At 41.5% G+C, this 14,283-nt stretch overlaps 1 protein-coding gene across 3 annotated transcripts in view; it reads right to left on the bottom strand.

Annotated features, from left to right (window-relative positions):
* The window catches only part of FGGY (FGGY carbohydrate kinase domain containing), a 201,842-nt gene that overhangs the window by 84,332 nt on the left and 103,227 nt on the right, over positions 1–14,283 (bottom strand). For all 3 annotated transcript variants that reach the window (XM_026651705.1, XM_026651708.1, XM_029911573.1), the window contains one exon: positions 5,019–5,122. In XM_026651705.1, the coding sequence (XP_026507490.1) occupies positions 5,019–5,122 (104 nt within the window). The remainder of the gene's footprint in view (positions 1–5,018; positions 5,123–14,283) is intronic.

Raw genomic sequence — 14,283 nt, forward strand, 5'->3', positions numbered from 1 at the left:
GGGGGGGGGGAGGGCAGCCGGAGGCTTTTTTGCCTGGGGCGGCAAAAGCCGGCAAAAGCCGGCCCTGGACTCAGTACCTAACTACCCACATGTGTGCGCTCCATTTACTCACATTTACAGTGGAGTCAAAACTGACATAGGAATAACAGAGAGGAAAAAAGAGAGAAAAATCCATCTGATCCAGAAAGGAAACTTCTTGACTGTCACAAATCAGAAGCATTGTCTCCAGAGGAGACAACACAAAGGGGACAGGAAGTGACAAAAATATCATGGGGTCGAGTCACCTAAGGTAGGGAAATTAAAGAAATCTTGAATAGGGACACCCTACCTTGTGTATTCAGGATTCAACCTGCCAGAAAATTCAGATCTCCCCCACCCCACATTAAGATGAATTAGAGGCCAGAAAATGCCTCCCACTAAAAATCTCTCTGGAAACTCTCTTTGGCTGTGAATCCACAAAGATGTGCATAGTGGAATGGCTGTTTTGGGAAGTAGGGAAGGCAGAACACTGCTCTCTGGCCAAACTTAGTGCAAAACAAAAAGGTACAAATCACCTATATATATTTTATGAGCAGGGCTGTTTTATGTAAATATCTCAAGACCTTCAGCTAGTACATACACATGGCGCATATTCTGTATTCATGGGACTTCTGGCCACATGGGAACACTATTAAAAATGATAGTGAATAGTTTTGAAGATTTCAAGTTTGTAGCATCTTTTCTCTTACGGCTTTTGAATAAATTTGTCTGACTGTACATAGCCCAACCAGTTCTATGACAATAATGAGATACTTTCCCTTGTAAATTATATTGAAAATAGGTGCTATTATTATTTATATAGCAGTGGTGACAGACGCCCCAGCCAGGACTGGGGTCCCATTGTGTTGGCACTGTAGAAACAGACATGAAGATGTGGTCTCTATCCCAAATAGCTTACCATCTAAGAAACATTTTACTTCAAGGAAAAGGTTGTTTACTTCTTTATTTAAATGAATTTGGTGCTCATGAAAAATGCTAGTTGGACAGCTCTGGAGACTGCATTACTCTTATCCACTGGACAGAGGTAGCAGCTGTTCAAGCCTCCTCTCATAGCCCTGCTGTGAAGAACATGGGAAATAGTCATAAAAATAAATAAATATATGTGTGCCTTTGTTTATTTGATTACCATTGCACTGATGGCCACCAAGGATCAAAGAGTTAATTCAGTCCTGGTTTTACATGTCTACAGGAAGGCAGGCAATGGCTTTAGATAACCCCAGTAACCAGTACTTAAGGGGAAAATACAGGTGTCAATCCCTACAAAGTCTACCCCTGACAATGTTGGGGCTTCAGGGGGAATGACTGCAACAAGGGACTTTTGGAACTATTCAAAACCTGAGCCCCAGATGACAAAGGGGAAGAGGCAGTATCTGGAGGAAAGCCAACAATACTCCATTTCCCCGTATGTGTAGCCTTTTGTTGTTTTTCTGATTGCTATGTTCCTACAAATAAATATATAGTATTTTGAATTGAAGCAGCTGTCCTGGGACACTGCAGTTGCTGAAGGGAAGTCTCTTGTGGGTGGCAAAACCTGCCAGGCCTGCTAAGAAAACATGATTGGAGAACAGGGGAGCTGTAGCCTGGGGAACTGGTCTGAAAGTGGGTGAATTGTGGGAATCCACCCCGAGAGAAGTGCAGGCGCTCTGTCACTTGAAAGGGGTGGGGAGCCAATCAGGAGCCATGAGGCTGCTGCCTATCACACCTTTTGGGGAAGGACTTTCTGTGGTCCGTGTCCACAGTGAGCCATGGGTAATGAGGTGCAAGGCGGTTATAGCTGCTGCTGGGTGGCAACATGGAAGTGTCTCTACCTAGCAATTCTGAGTTCAACACCTGCTGGGCCTTACAGGTAGCCACAGCGACAGATGAAAAGCACAGCTAATCCTGTAACCAGGACACCAGGCAATGAGTGGCAACCCTGAAATGAAGAAACCACCTCTGAAGATAAGAGGATAACTCATTTGCCATACCAACTGAGAATGGGCTTCTGCTTAGATTTACTTTCAGAGTAGGCAGCTGAGGGTTGTGTGATGTGGATAATTGTCCAGACTGGCCAAAAACTTCTTTTACAAAGGCCACAGACCAGACTTTAAATGATAGTGACTTTTGGGGACTACTAACCTAGAACTGGATTTGAACCAATCCACTAATTAGTTATGAAACTCTCTTTGGCCCATTGCTTGAGCCATCCAAGTCTCTCAGTGGAAACGGTCTTACAAAGTGGCCTCGGAGTCTGAATGCCCAAGAAAAGCAGTAGTTAATTCCAAAAATGAAACCCCATTTGAAAAAAAAAATGGGAATTTTACCACGAATGAAACTATTATATCCGTCAGAAAAATTATGTTCAACATTTGTAACTTTTAAAATATCAAAGGCATGATTAGCAAAGTCGTTTGTTCAAATTCTTTAGATTCCTTGAGGTAATGAAAACTGGGTCATGGAGCTTCTCAGTAAGTTTAAAGTAAATGCCCTTCGCAAGCAATATCTAATTCTGTGACTCATGGAGCATTCAGCCTAGATAATGGCAATACTATATCCATACACATATATCACCAAAAGCACTCAAAGAAAAAAATAATAATCGAGTAGATAATTTTGAACAGTTTCCTGTAAGAGGCCTGAAAGAAATCCACTGCCCAACTGCTGCACTTTAACCCTGCTTTCTGTTTTCTGAATTCCTCGTGACAGTTGGCTCTTTCGTTCGCCAGAACCACAACAAAGGACGGCGTTGAGTTTCCACACAGACCATTCTCTCTCTCTCTCTTCTCTGATCATCTCACAAAGGTATTATTGTTGCTGGCTCACTGGGGCTCCATGCACCTGAGGCAGATCAAAGGCACTTTATAATGCCAGCCTGACCACACAGGTCTCTCTCCCACTGCATTAAATTAAACCTGATGATTAATCTCTATTGCCTTGAGGGTCCCTCAGTACAAAGAGAGAGACAGAAAAAATATATTTCTAACAAAACATGAGTATAATAAACTTCCATATTATAGCTCTAATTAAAAAAAGGTACAGCTAATTTCAACCAACTGCAGCTGAATATACGTCTCATTAAAAACACACACAATGCCCTATGTGCTCTATATTCACTTGGTACAATATAAGCAGATAGAGATAAAGGACACTTAAACCAAAGGCCTCCCATAGATTTGATCCAGAACAGCTTAGAATTTGCTTGTTGTCTGTTGATTGGAAATTGTGGTGCCTTTAAAATTGAAAAAAAAACCAACAACGCCACAACAAAACCCTAAAACCAAAACAAACACCTGGGAGAAGGGGGGAAATAAATACGTAGTAAATGCTGAGTTGTTACATTTAAATGAAAACCAGTTTAAGTTTTTCCGAGAACCACAAAAAATGCCTATCCCCAAGTTAGGGCTCAAGCCATTAAGGGCCCCTTACTTTCATCAAGGAGTATCTTACTCTGTGAATACTTCACTGGAACTACGCTCACAGAGTAGAGTACTAATCTATGGTAGATCAATTAGGGCTTGTCTATACTAGAAAATTCTGCCGCTTTAACTCTATTCCTATGGTTAAAATGGCAACCCTCCTTCCCTGATTCCACCCCCCAGTGTGGATGTAGTTATACCAGTATACAAGTTTGGAAAGCAAAATAAGATCTATTTTGGCACCTGTATATCACTATAGCTGCATCTCCCAAGGCTTATACCTATATAACTATATCAATAAAAAAAACCCCACACCCCTAACCAACACCGTGATCCCAGTATAGCTTTTCAGGTGTAGACCAGGGCTAAGGATGGTAGGATTTTAGGCCTAAAATCCTGATTTAACAAGGAATTTAAACATGTGCTTAAGTACATAATTAAATCCCATTGACTTCAAGTATCAGCTAAATGCTTTGGCTTAATAGGGACAAGATTACTGGCATGCTTAAAATTAAGCGCATACTTAAGTCCTTTGCTGAACTGGGGCATAACTGACAAGGTCACTGTCTTATTAACATGCTGCTGTCATGGCCTATTCCATGAATACACAGTATGAGGGCAAGCTATAGGCACCTCTATTAAGTGTAGTAACGACATTATTTAACAGTAGCTCCCTCTTTTCACAATCGGAGATGCCTTTCCTTGACAGCAAAACCTCTACCACCCCCGCCCCAATTTGCTCATTTGGGAAAAATCCAAGTTATAATCAGTCTAAATTTAAGAGCATAATGAGTTTTAAATAAAAAATATGGCAGAAAAGGGTACTTATCTAAATGGAATAGCTTTCAGACTCATACATTTTAATTAGGTATAAATTTCCAAATCAGACACTAAATTTTAATTGCAAGCTAAGGAAAAGCTTTTTCGTTAATTCACTGGGAAAAATTAACAAAGCAAAAATTGCTTATCAGGGTTTTTTTGAAGTCATCATACATATCATAATTCTATATAGATCATTGCAGCTCTCACAGGGAGATGGATTTATATTGATTGAGTGAGGAGGTGGGGGAGAAGGGCTGCTGGAGAACACACACTACTTCTCTGAAGACACTACTCAGGAACACATTAGTGACATGCTTGTCATGGATAACTCAAATTCAGAGTCTTCAGCTCCGATTTCACGCTGCTCTCTTTAAGCTTCTGCAGCATTGTGTTAGACTTTGCTTTAGCACTTCATGTCAGGGTTTTTCCCCCAGTACTGATTTCCACTACTATGTAGGGTGACCAGATGTCCTGTTTTTAAAAGGACAGTCCCGTTTTTGGGGACTTTTTCTTATATAGGCGCCTATTACCCCCTACTCCCTGTCCCGTTTTTTCCACAGTTGCTATCTGGTCATCCTACTACTATGAAAGCTCCTGGTTGCTAGCAAATGCATAATATGTAATTAAAGTCTGAAAGTAAAGATAAAGAACACACCCGTGTAACAAAAAAAGGGGGGGGTGATGGGAAAATAAAGTGTAATTTCTCTTCAGAGACATTAGCTTCTATATAAAACTATCACGGTGACTATGTAGCCAACCTACCCCCATGTGACAGGAAGATGTTCCACAGATCACAGCAAGCCGGGACATAACTGGTTGATGTTCACAGGGCAGGTTATATCCTTTCACATCTGCTCCAATCACTCCTATTAAAAAAAATTGTATCTTAAAAAACAACCCAACCTTCCATAAAACAGGGTTGTTTCGTATTTGAATGGTTGCAAAGGATCCCACGCTGCTCATAGGGCAGACAAGTGTCACAATTAGAAAGGGCTATTCCAGTCTGGTGACTGTGGATACTGCTTTATTGACCACATAAGGATGTTCCAAATGTATGGGGCATTACACAGATTAATTACTCTCCTCTATACCCATTATTATTATTTTATTGATATTCCAGCAGAGCCAGGAGGCCTCAACAGTAATCATGGCCCCATTGTACCAGCATCATACAAATGTGTAGAAAAAGACAGCCCCTGTACTGAAGAGTTTACAGTTTCAATAGCCAAAATAGAGAAAAGATGAAAAAACAAAAGGAAATATCACCATCATCCCTGTTTTACAGATGAAGAACTGAAATGCAAAGAGACTAAGTGACTTGCCTAAGGTCATACAGGAAGTCTGTGGAAGAGCTGGGAATTTAACTCTAATCTCCTGAATCGCAGGCAAGTGCCTTAATGTTTTCTTGCTTTATCCCCCCACTGTGGCATCTACTGTCTGACTGCCATGCAGGGTATTTGCGTGTGTACCTCCCAATAGCACTGATCAAAGCCTAGGCACATTTGAAAATCCTCCTAGGTACCAATCTGCATCTTCAGGCACCTAAATATCTTTAAAAACCTGACCCTAAATCCTTGTGTACACATAGTGTAAATGCAGAATCCAATTTGAACCAAGAAATATACAAGTGGCAGACGAGGCCGAGATTATGTCTGGTATTCTGTATACATATGGGATTCATTTATTTGTACAGATAAACAGAATCCTTAAAGTGTTGGTGCTACCTATCATGCTTTATTTTTTACCTGCCAGACAGTGACATGCCCCACTACACATTAAGGATTTTGTATAGTTTAGTCTAACAGGTAGTTTCCTGAATTAAGAAGTACTATAGTTAGAACTACTAGAGGGCATTCAAAAGACTATCCGCTCACTACAGCATACAAATCTACCCAGGTGTGACTTGTCAGTGCAACAGGTAGACATTTATTTGTATGTCTCCCATAATATTACTAAGTCTCATGGTTCAATAACTGTTAAACATTAAGAAAATGTGTATCACTTCAGCAGAAATCTTGGCTCTATTGACGTCAGTAGGAATTTTCCTGTTCATTGCAGTGGGGCCAGAATGTCACCCTTAGTGTTTATGCCAACTTTACTGTCAGTGAGTTCTCGAAAAGTCCTATTTGTGATTGACTGAAGTGAGATAACATTAATTATAGCATATTATAATTATAATGAATAAAAAACATTAAATATAACTACAGTTGCCAACCCTCTAGGATTGGCCTGGAGTCTCCAGGAATTAAAGATTATGTCATGTGATGAAATCTCCAGGAATACATCCAACCAAATTTGGCAACCCTAATTACAACATAGAATTATAATGAAGATCAAGCCATTTAATTCAGTTCTTAGGACAATTTAAGGGCTGTTATAAATAGTTTTTACGTTTATTTTTGTCAGAATCTGTAGTATACTGGTACACAGGGGCGGCTCTAGCTTTTTTGCCACCCCAAGCACGGCAGGCAGGCTGCCTTCGGCGGCATGCCTGTGGGAGGTCCGCCGGTCCCGTGGCTTCGGCGTACCCGCCGCCGAATTGCAGCCAAATCCGCGGGACCGGCGGACCTCCCGCAGGCATGCCGCCGAAGGCTGCCTGACTGCCGCCCTCGCAGGGACCAGCAGGGCACCCCTCGCGGCTTGCCGCCCCAGGCACGCGCTTGGAGCGCTGGTGCCTGGAGCCGCCGCTGCTGGTACAGCCTCATAGGATACACAATTTCCTTTGTGAAGGTCGCCAAAGGACAGACTTAAGACAGCAAACTTTAGTACCATACAAAACAATACGACACTGAGTATCAAATGGCAGGAAACACTTAGCAGTCATAATTTCAGTTCTTTTTCCACAGTAACGAAGTATTTCAGATACTGTACAATAAGAGATCTACAATGCTGGAGCCTGTTTTAATTAAGCAGGTAGTTTATTCCAGCTTTTTGAGGTCACAGCCTCAAGAGCCAGACCTCCCATACTCAGTTTTAACTCTAGGCACTTTAAAATTAATAGACTAGGTCGAATGAAGGGCATATATCTATTCAGCTTCCAGTTTTCAGCTTTTTAGTAACAGATTTCAGATGCACTAGCTTGGAAGCTACTCAAGACCTCTGTAGCAGTAAATATCAAATAACTCTTCATCTCCTTCCTACCCCACTCTCAGACTTCAAAGCTGTCATAGATTCCAGAGCTCAGAACATCCAAAAATATTTTATACCTAGCCAAATGCAGAAATGGACGGTGTGTCAAAATTTACTAGCTATGAAAACTAAATCTCCACCATGTCACTGTGGTTCAGTCTGCATGCTGAGAAAGTGCTGTTTTTACTCTTCTATCTTTGAGGACCATTTTTGATACACTCAGAAGAATGTATTTCAATGGAACAATTATGACATCCAAGGGAAATTAATGTACAACTGGTTAATCTAGAGCAGTGGTTCTCAAACTCTTGTACTGGTGACCCCTTTCACATAGCAAGCCTCTGAGTGTGACCCCCCCCCCTTATAAATTAAAAACACTTTAAAATATATTTAACACCATCATAAATGCTGGAGGCAAAGCAGCGTTTGGTGTGGAGGCTGACAGCTCGTGATCCCCCATGTAATAACCTCACGACCCCGAGTTTGAGAACTCCCAATCTAAAGCATGCAGGTGTTCTAGGGCATATCCGCTATACACTATGTGTATAGACTACATTATGACAAAACGGGGAAAATGCCCAAAACGCGTGACATCACATTTTTAATACATGGCAACTTTTCATTAACTAGAGCAGTTAATTATTCTCAATATTTCTTGGTTTAAATTTACCATGTCGCAGATGTTTTCTCTCTTCTCCCTGCATTTTCTTTCCTCTGTATATTTTTCGTCAATAGTTTTTCTACTTTTAAAATAATATGGCGGCATTATCTGACACCATCCTTTTTTCCCTCATTTTCATTAGAATTTATTTTCAGTGGAAACCTTCAATTTCCTTCTTGTTTTCTTATTTCCTCTCCTCTCCACCACTATTTTTCCTTAGGCTCTTTCAGTTTTATTTCCTGAACTTTATGATTAAAGAAGATGGAAAGAAGGGGTGGAAGGGAAGCAGGAGTTCTCACCCCACCATGGAGAAAGGAGAGCTGTCCTTCTGCATTACAGAGATCGCCCTCTGCTCTGGTTACCCTCTTCTCACGTGCACTTTCCCACGTGCACTCTTATCCTCGCCCTCTCTTCCCCGTTCTCCCCTCTGCACGCTCTCTCTTCAGTCCAAATCTTTCTTATTTCATCTTCTTCTCTACCAGCCCCATATTTGGCAACCCCTCCCAGAGCAGATTTACATCTCACAGATTCTCTCCTCCTACAACCTCCTTTCAGATCTCCTAGATGTGCACTCAATTTGTCCTAGTGTTGCAGTCACTCTCCTTACTACTGCCCTGCATCAGCCTTCCTCTACCATAGAGAGACACCCCTTTTCCAAGCCATCGCCTTTGTAACAGTGCTGCCTGTACAGCACCGGGGAAAACATACAGAGAGATCCATGTGACTGGTTCTCCAGCCCCTAAGCAGTCAAACGTCACCCACTATGTGCAGAGCCATAGCAGGGAATCTGTGACTGATAGAGCTCCTTTATGGGAATACGGAGGCATTGTGGAAAATGGTGTCTGGACTGAAAATTCTAAGATATGAGAAGTTATTTCCCATCCACATTTATTCACTGATATGCCATGTGACTGGCAGTGTAGATAACAAGAGCTGTTCATTCCTCTGTATAGGAATTGGCACTATGTCATCAGGCCAGCTTTCAGTATATTCCCCCCCCCACACACACACACATAATCAATATCTTGTTGAGTTCAAAGGATCACTTAATACTGAAAAGGCTGGACCTTTAGTGCAGTTTTGTTAAGATTCAAACTTCAAACTATAAAGCGGTTGGGTGCAGCAAATTATTCTCCATGTTTAAATAAATGCATTAGTTTAACATATACAATATGAAGTATGAAGAGATGATGAAGAGAAGGAGAAAGTCACTGGCTAAAGGTTCATGATTTAAGCCTTACAAAGGCCTTCGGTGATACATGTTTACAGCATAAAATCAAAGTGTATATTTTATGTTCTAAAAGAAAGGATATTTTGTTACACAAGTCTATATTTTATTTAGTGAATGGTATACATTTTAATAAACCTACGCAAATGGAATGTAAAAAAAATGAGATTACAGGCCTGACTTTGAAAAGCAGTCTCTAATTTTGCTGGCACAATTTTGCTTATATTTAGGGCCAAATTTTTGATCCACCCTAGCCTGGGCCTCCATTTTCAAAAGCACAAAATTGCAAGGGCAAGTAACCATTTTGCACACAGTTTTATGCACCCTTAATACATCTCACTTAGCCAGTAAGGCACTGATTTCCACGACCTTTAGGCATCTAAGTGGCTTAAACTGTAGGTGCTAATGATTGTGGGGACAAAAAAAATCACCTACATTTATTGCACTGACAACTTGAGCTTGCAAAAATGCCATCCCAGTTTCTGAAAATCTGACCCTTATTGTTTTGTAGCATTGTACATGAAAACTGCAAGGGTAAAAGCATGTGTGTTTCCATGAAAATTAGGTCCGTTGGAGTGTTTTGAAGTGTTGAAATTTGTGTACCAAATATTCATCTACCTCCACAAAAATAAGATGTGGAAATATTTCTCACAGTTCAATATGAATTTGTTTATAAGATAGTTCTTAACAATGTGATTCAATGTGAGGTTATACATTATCATGTATATTCTACAACATGAGTACGTTAAGTCTTTCTACTGAAAAATATGCTGATTTTCCCTGACTTTTTTTAAAACACCCACCCATCCACACAGTGAGACCAATTGGTTTCCTAGCCAGAGTACAAATGCTCTGATTAAATGATTAAATATGGTCAATACAAACTATAATAATATGTACAGTATATGGATAATCTAGGAGAAACAACAATTGGAAATCATAAAAAATGTTAAAATAGTACCTTCCGTTTACTAAATATTAATTTAGTACTTTTTAGTTTTGACCAGTGTATTTAATAAACTATCAGAAAATGAGAGAAGTCCACAAACTAGAGAGGCAGTAAAAAGAACAGGAGTACCTGTGGCACCTTAGAGACTAACACATTTATTAGAGCATAAGCTTTCATGGCCTACAGCCCACTTCTTCGGATGCATAGAATGGAACATATATTGAGGAGATATATATACACACATACAGAGAGCATGAACAGGTGGGAGTTGTCTTACCAACTCTGAGAGGCCAATTATTTTTGCGGATACAGACTAACACGGCTGCTACTCTGAAACCTGTCATTAGAGAGGCAGTGTGGTCCAGTGCATGGGGCACCAGACTAGGATTAGGTTTAGGACACCTAGATTCTGTTCCTGGCTCTGCCACTGATTTGCTGCGTGATCTTGGACAAGATGCTTCACCTCTCTGGGCCTTTGTTTCCCCAACCAACACTTTGTGTGTTTTTTGTGTAGTTAGAATGCAAGCTCTTTGGAAGACTTTCTCTCTATGGGTCTTCACAGCGCCTGGCATGATAGAGCCCCAATCTCTGTTAGATTTCTAGATGCTATGCTAGTACAAACAAGTAATAACAAACAAATTCTCTTCTATGGTTCAATCTACTGTAGTTCTCTGATTTACAAGAATTCCCAGCATTTCTGACACCAGCGGGACAGCTGGGATCAGATCTACCTTCAGAATTTGTTTACTGAATGACAGAGCATGCCAAGTTTAACAAGGAAAGAAGAAAAGATTTCTAGTGCTCCCAGAATTTGGTCTGACATCTCCGCATCTCTGCATTAACCCCCCTCCCCACCCCAGGGATGTCTCCATGCTTTAATACCAAAACAGGCTGATTTTGAAAATAGAATCTTGCTGGATTAATAATGAAACACACATTAAAACAAACACATTGTACGTGTGTCAGAGAGACTTTCAAACTTTGAAGTTAACGGTGGTTGGAATCCTGAAACCAGGGTGCCTAATTAAAAAACAACAACACCTAAATACGTACTGAGGTATTAAGGGCCAGATTTACAAAGATGTTTTACACACTAAAGAGGCAGCTAGGCACCTACAGGAAGATACAAAATTGCCTGTACAGATTAGGCACCTCTCTCTCATTGAAAGACAATGGGAGCTAGGCACTCTCTTAGGTACTCATCCCATTACATGCCTATCTGCATCTTTAGGTGCCTACATACTTTTGTAAATAATAATATCGGACTCTTACATAGCGCTTCTCAGTAGTTCCCAAAGGGCTTCACAGTCTTTAATGTGTTTATCCTTGCAACACCCCTGTGAGTTATTAATATCCCCATTTTACAGACGGGGAACAGAGGAAGAGAGGTTAAATGATATGCCCATGATTGCACAGGAAGTTTATGGTGGAGCAGGGAACTGAACCTGCATTTCCCAACTCCTAAGCTAGTGCCTAACCATCCTTCTGGCCCTAAGTCAAAGAAGCTTAATTTTCAGAGGTGATAAACACTTGCAGCTCTGGCTGATGCTCATGAGTGCTCTGGCTGATCAGTAACTCTGAAAACCAAGTCTCCATGAACACCTCTGAGACACATCCTGTGTGACCTGCAGATGCAGTGCTTGGCAGGAGTGTCCTCCACAACATGATGCCTTCAACTGATAGCATGATGGTTAACAGGAAATTTAGTATTGTAGAGATTTGGACGCTATCATTCTGGGAAAGTGTCAGTCCTGTGTCCCAGCCAGGACAAAAGATCAGTTTTGACTCCCCATCACCCAAGACCAGGGAACCATACCTTATGTTTGTGGGATGTGAAAAGCTCAAAAAAGGAAATTCAGGTAACAGGAAATTTCCCCACCTGACTATCCAACTCCAAGCTGATCATAACGGATTCAAATTAAATGGATTAAAAACTGGCTACCTGATTGGTCTCAAAATGTAACTGAAAACAGAGAATCATCATTGAGTGGGTGTGTTTCTAGAGGGGTCCCGCATGGATCGGTTCTTGGCTCTATGCTACTTTAACATTTTTATCTATGATGTGGAAGAAAACATACAATCATCATTGATACAGTTTGCAGATGACAAAAAAAATTGAGGGAGTGGTAAATAATGAAAAGGACAAGTCACTGATCTGGATCGCTTGGCCAGCTGGACACAAGCAAACAAGATATGTTTTAATACAGCTAAAAGTAAATGTCCACATCTAGGAACAAAGAATATAGGCCATACTTACAAGATGGGGGACTCTATCCTGGGAAGCAGTGACTCTGAAAGGGATTCAGGGGTCATGGTGGATAATCAGTTGAACATGAGCTCCCAGTGTGATGTGGCCAAAAGGACTAATGAGAGCCTTGGATGCATAAACAGGGGAACTTTAAGTAGGAATAGACAGGTTACTTTACCTCTGTATTTGGCACTGCTGTAAGAGCTGCTGGAATACTGTGTCCAGTTCTGGGATTCGCAGTTCAAGAAGGATGTTGTTAAATTGGAGAGGGTTCAGAGAACAGCCACAAGAATAATTAAGATTGGAAAACATGCCTAATAGAGATTAAATTCCTTGAGTCTATCTTTTTAGCTTAACAAAGAGGGATCACTTGATCACAGCCTATGAGGGCTTGTCTACGCGGAGCAGCAATGCACACTAGGGGTGTGATTTCTAAAGGGCACCGACATGTTGCATACTAACTGGCCTGTGTGTGAACTAAAAGTTCTCTAGTGCGCATTAATGTAATACAGTTTGAAAGAACGTTTTTCCTGGGTTACAAGGATCCAAGATTAAGTAATGAGTACCAAAGCAACCACGTTGGTGAAACTTTCTATGGTTACCCAATTCACAGGTGTGGAGCTAATCATGGGGGAGCTTACAATAGCTCCTCTTCCACACCCATCATCCCTATTTTCTGCATCTACCTCCCACTGGGGCTCTACGGACTGCAGGAATTAGTCCACCTAGGGCTGCAGTAGCTCAAGCAGGGAAATAGAGAAAAGGATCAGGTAGCTTTGTTTTAGTAAAGACAAGAAAGGAAAACCAGTTTCTATAGGGTAGTGCAAGGAATGAGGACCTCCAGCTGCACCTGCCCAGCCACCAGGCAGCCAATGAGAGTAGCTGGACCATAGCAGAACCACCTGATTGGATAAGGCAGAGAGGAGGCTTGCTCTTAAGCCAAGCAGCTGCAGAGGCTTTGTGGCTACTCAATGCATGCAGCTGTGGTTTCTCTGCCTCCATGTGCTTGCCTCACTCCAAGCCCTGCTCCAGCCTTGACCCTGCCCTGTACCCAACCTTATTCCAGTTTAGATCATGCCCCACATCCTGCATTGTTCTAGTCCTGTTACAACCTTGCCCCTACTTGGAACCAGCCCTGCTCCTGCCTGTCCATATTCCAGGTAATCTGGTTCTGACTCTTGGCTCCAATTTCTGAATCTGACTCTGTTTTGACTCTTGGCTCTGACCTTCTGCTTTGACCACTAGACCTGACGCCTACTCCAACTACTAGGCATGACTGCCTATGACCAGTCTCCTGACAGGTAGGAGTCACTGAGATGCTCTTCTTTAAGCTCCACCACTCACCCACTTCACAAAGGGGATGGCAGTATCTCCAGACAGATGGGCCTCAGTTCAACTCTATGGAAAAGCACCAAATTGTAGCTGTCGGCCAAGAACAATGCTCTTTGGGCTGCACAGATCAGTTTTTCCTCAGCAGTTAAGCCACTGGGACATCAAGGAAGCATTGTGCATGCTCATGCCTCCCTTGACATAGTCCACCAGACCCAATTGCTTTACTGGCAGTTGGACATAGGAAGTATGAAAGCTCTGCATCACAGAGGCATTTTTGTAAACGCTGGTAAATCCAAAGTTTGAAGAGCAAAACTGTCCTTTCAGAATGACAAGGTGGAGCAAGACACAGAGATCTTTGTTTTCCCTACATGCTTGAAGCTCCCACTATAAACTCTATGCATGTAGAGAAGCACAGAAACTTGAAAGCTTGTGCCATACAGTTCTCAGAGAACCATTTTTGCCCTATTATCAGATGTTGCT

The sequence above is a fragment of the Terrapene carolina genome, unplaced genomic scaffold (genome assembly GCF_002925995.2).
Source record: "Terrapene carolina triunguis isolate 2854851 unplaced genomic scaffold, T_m_triunguis-2.0 Scaffold101, whole genome shotgun sequence".
Lineage (NCBI taxonomy): Eukaryota > Metazoa > Chordata > Testudines > Emydidae > Terrapene > Terrapene triunguis.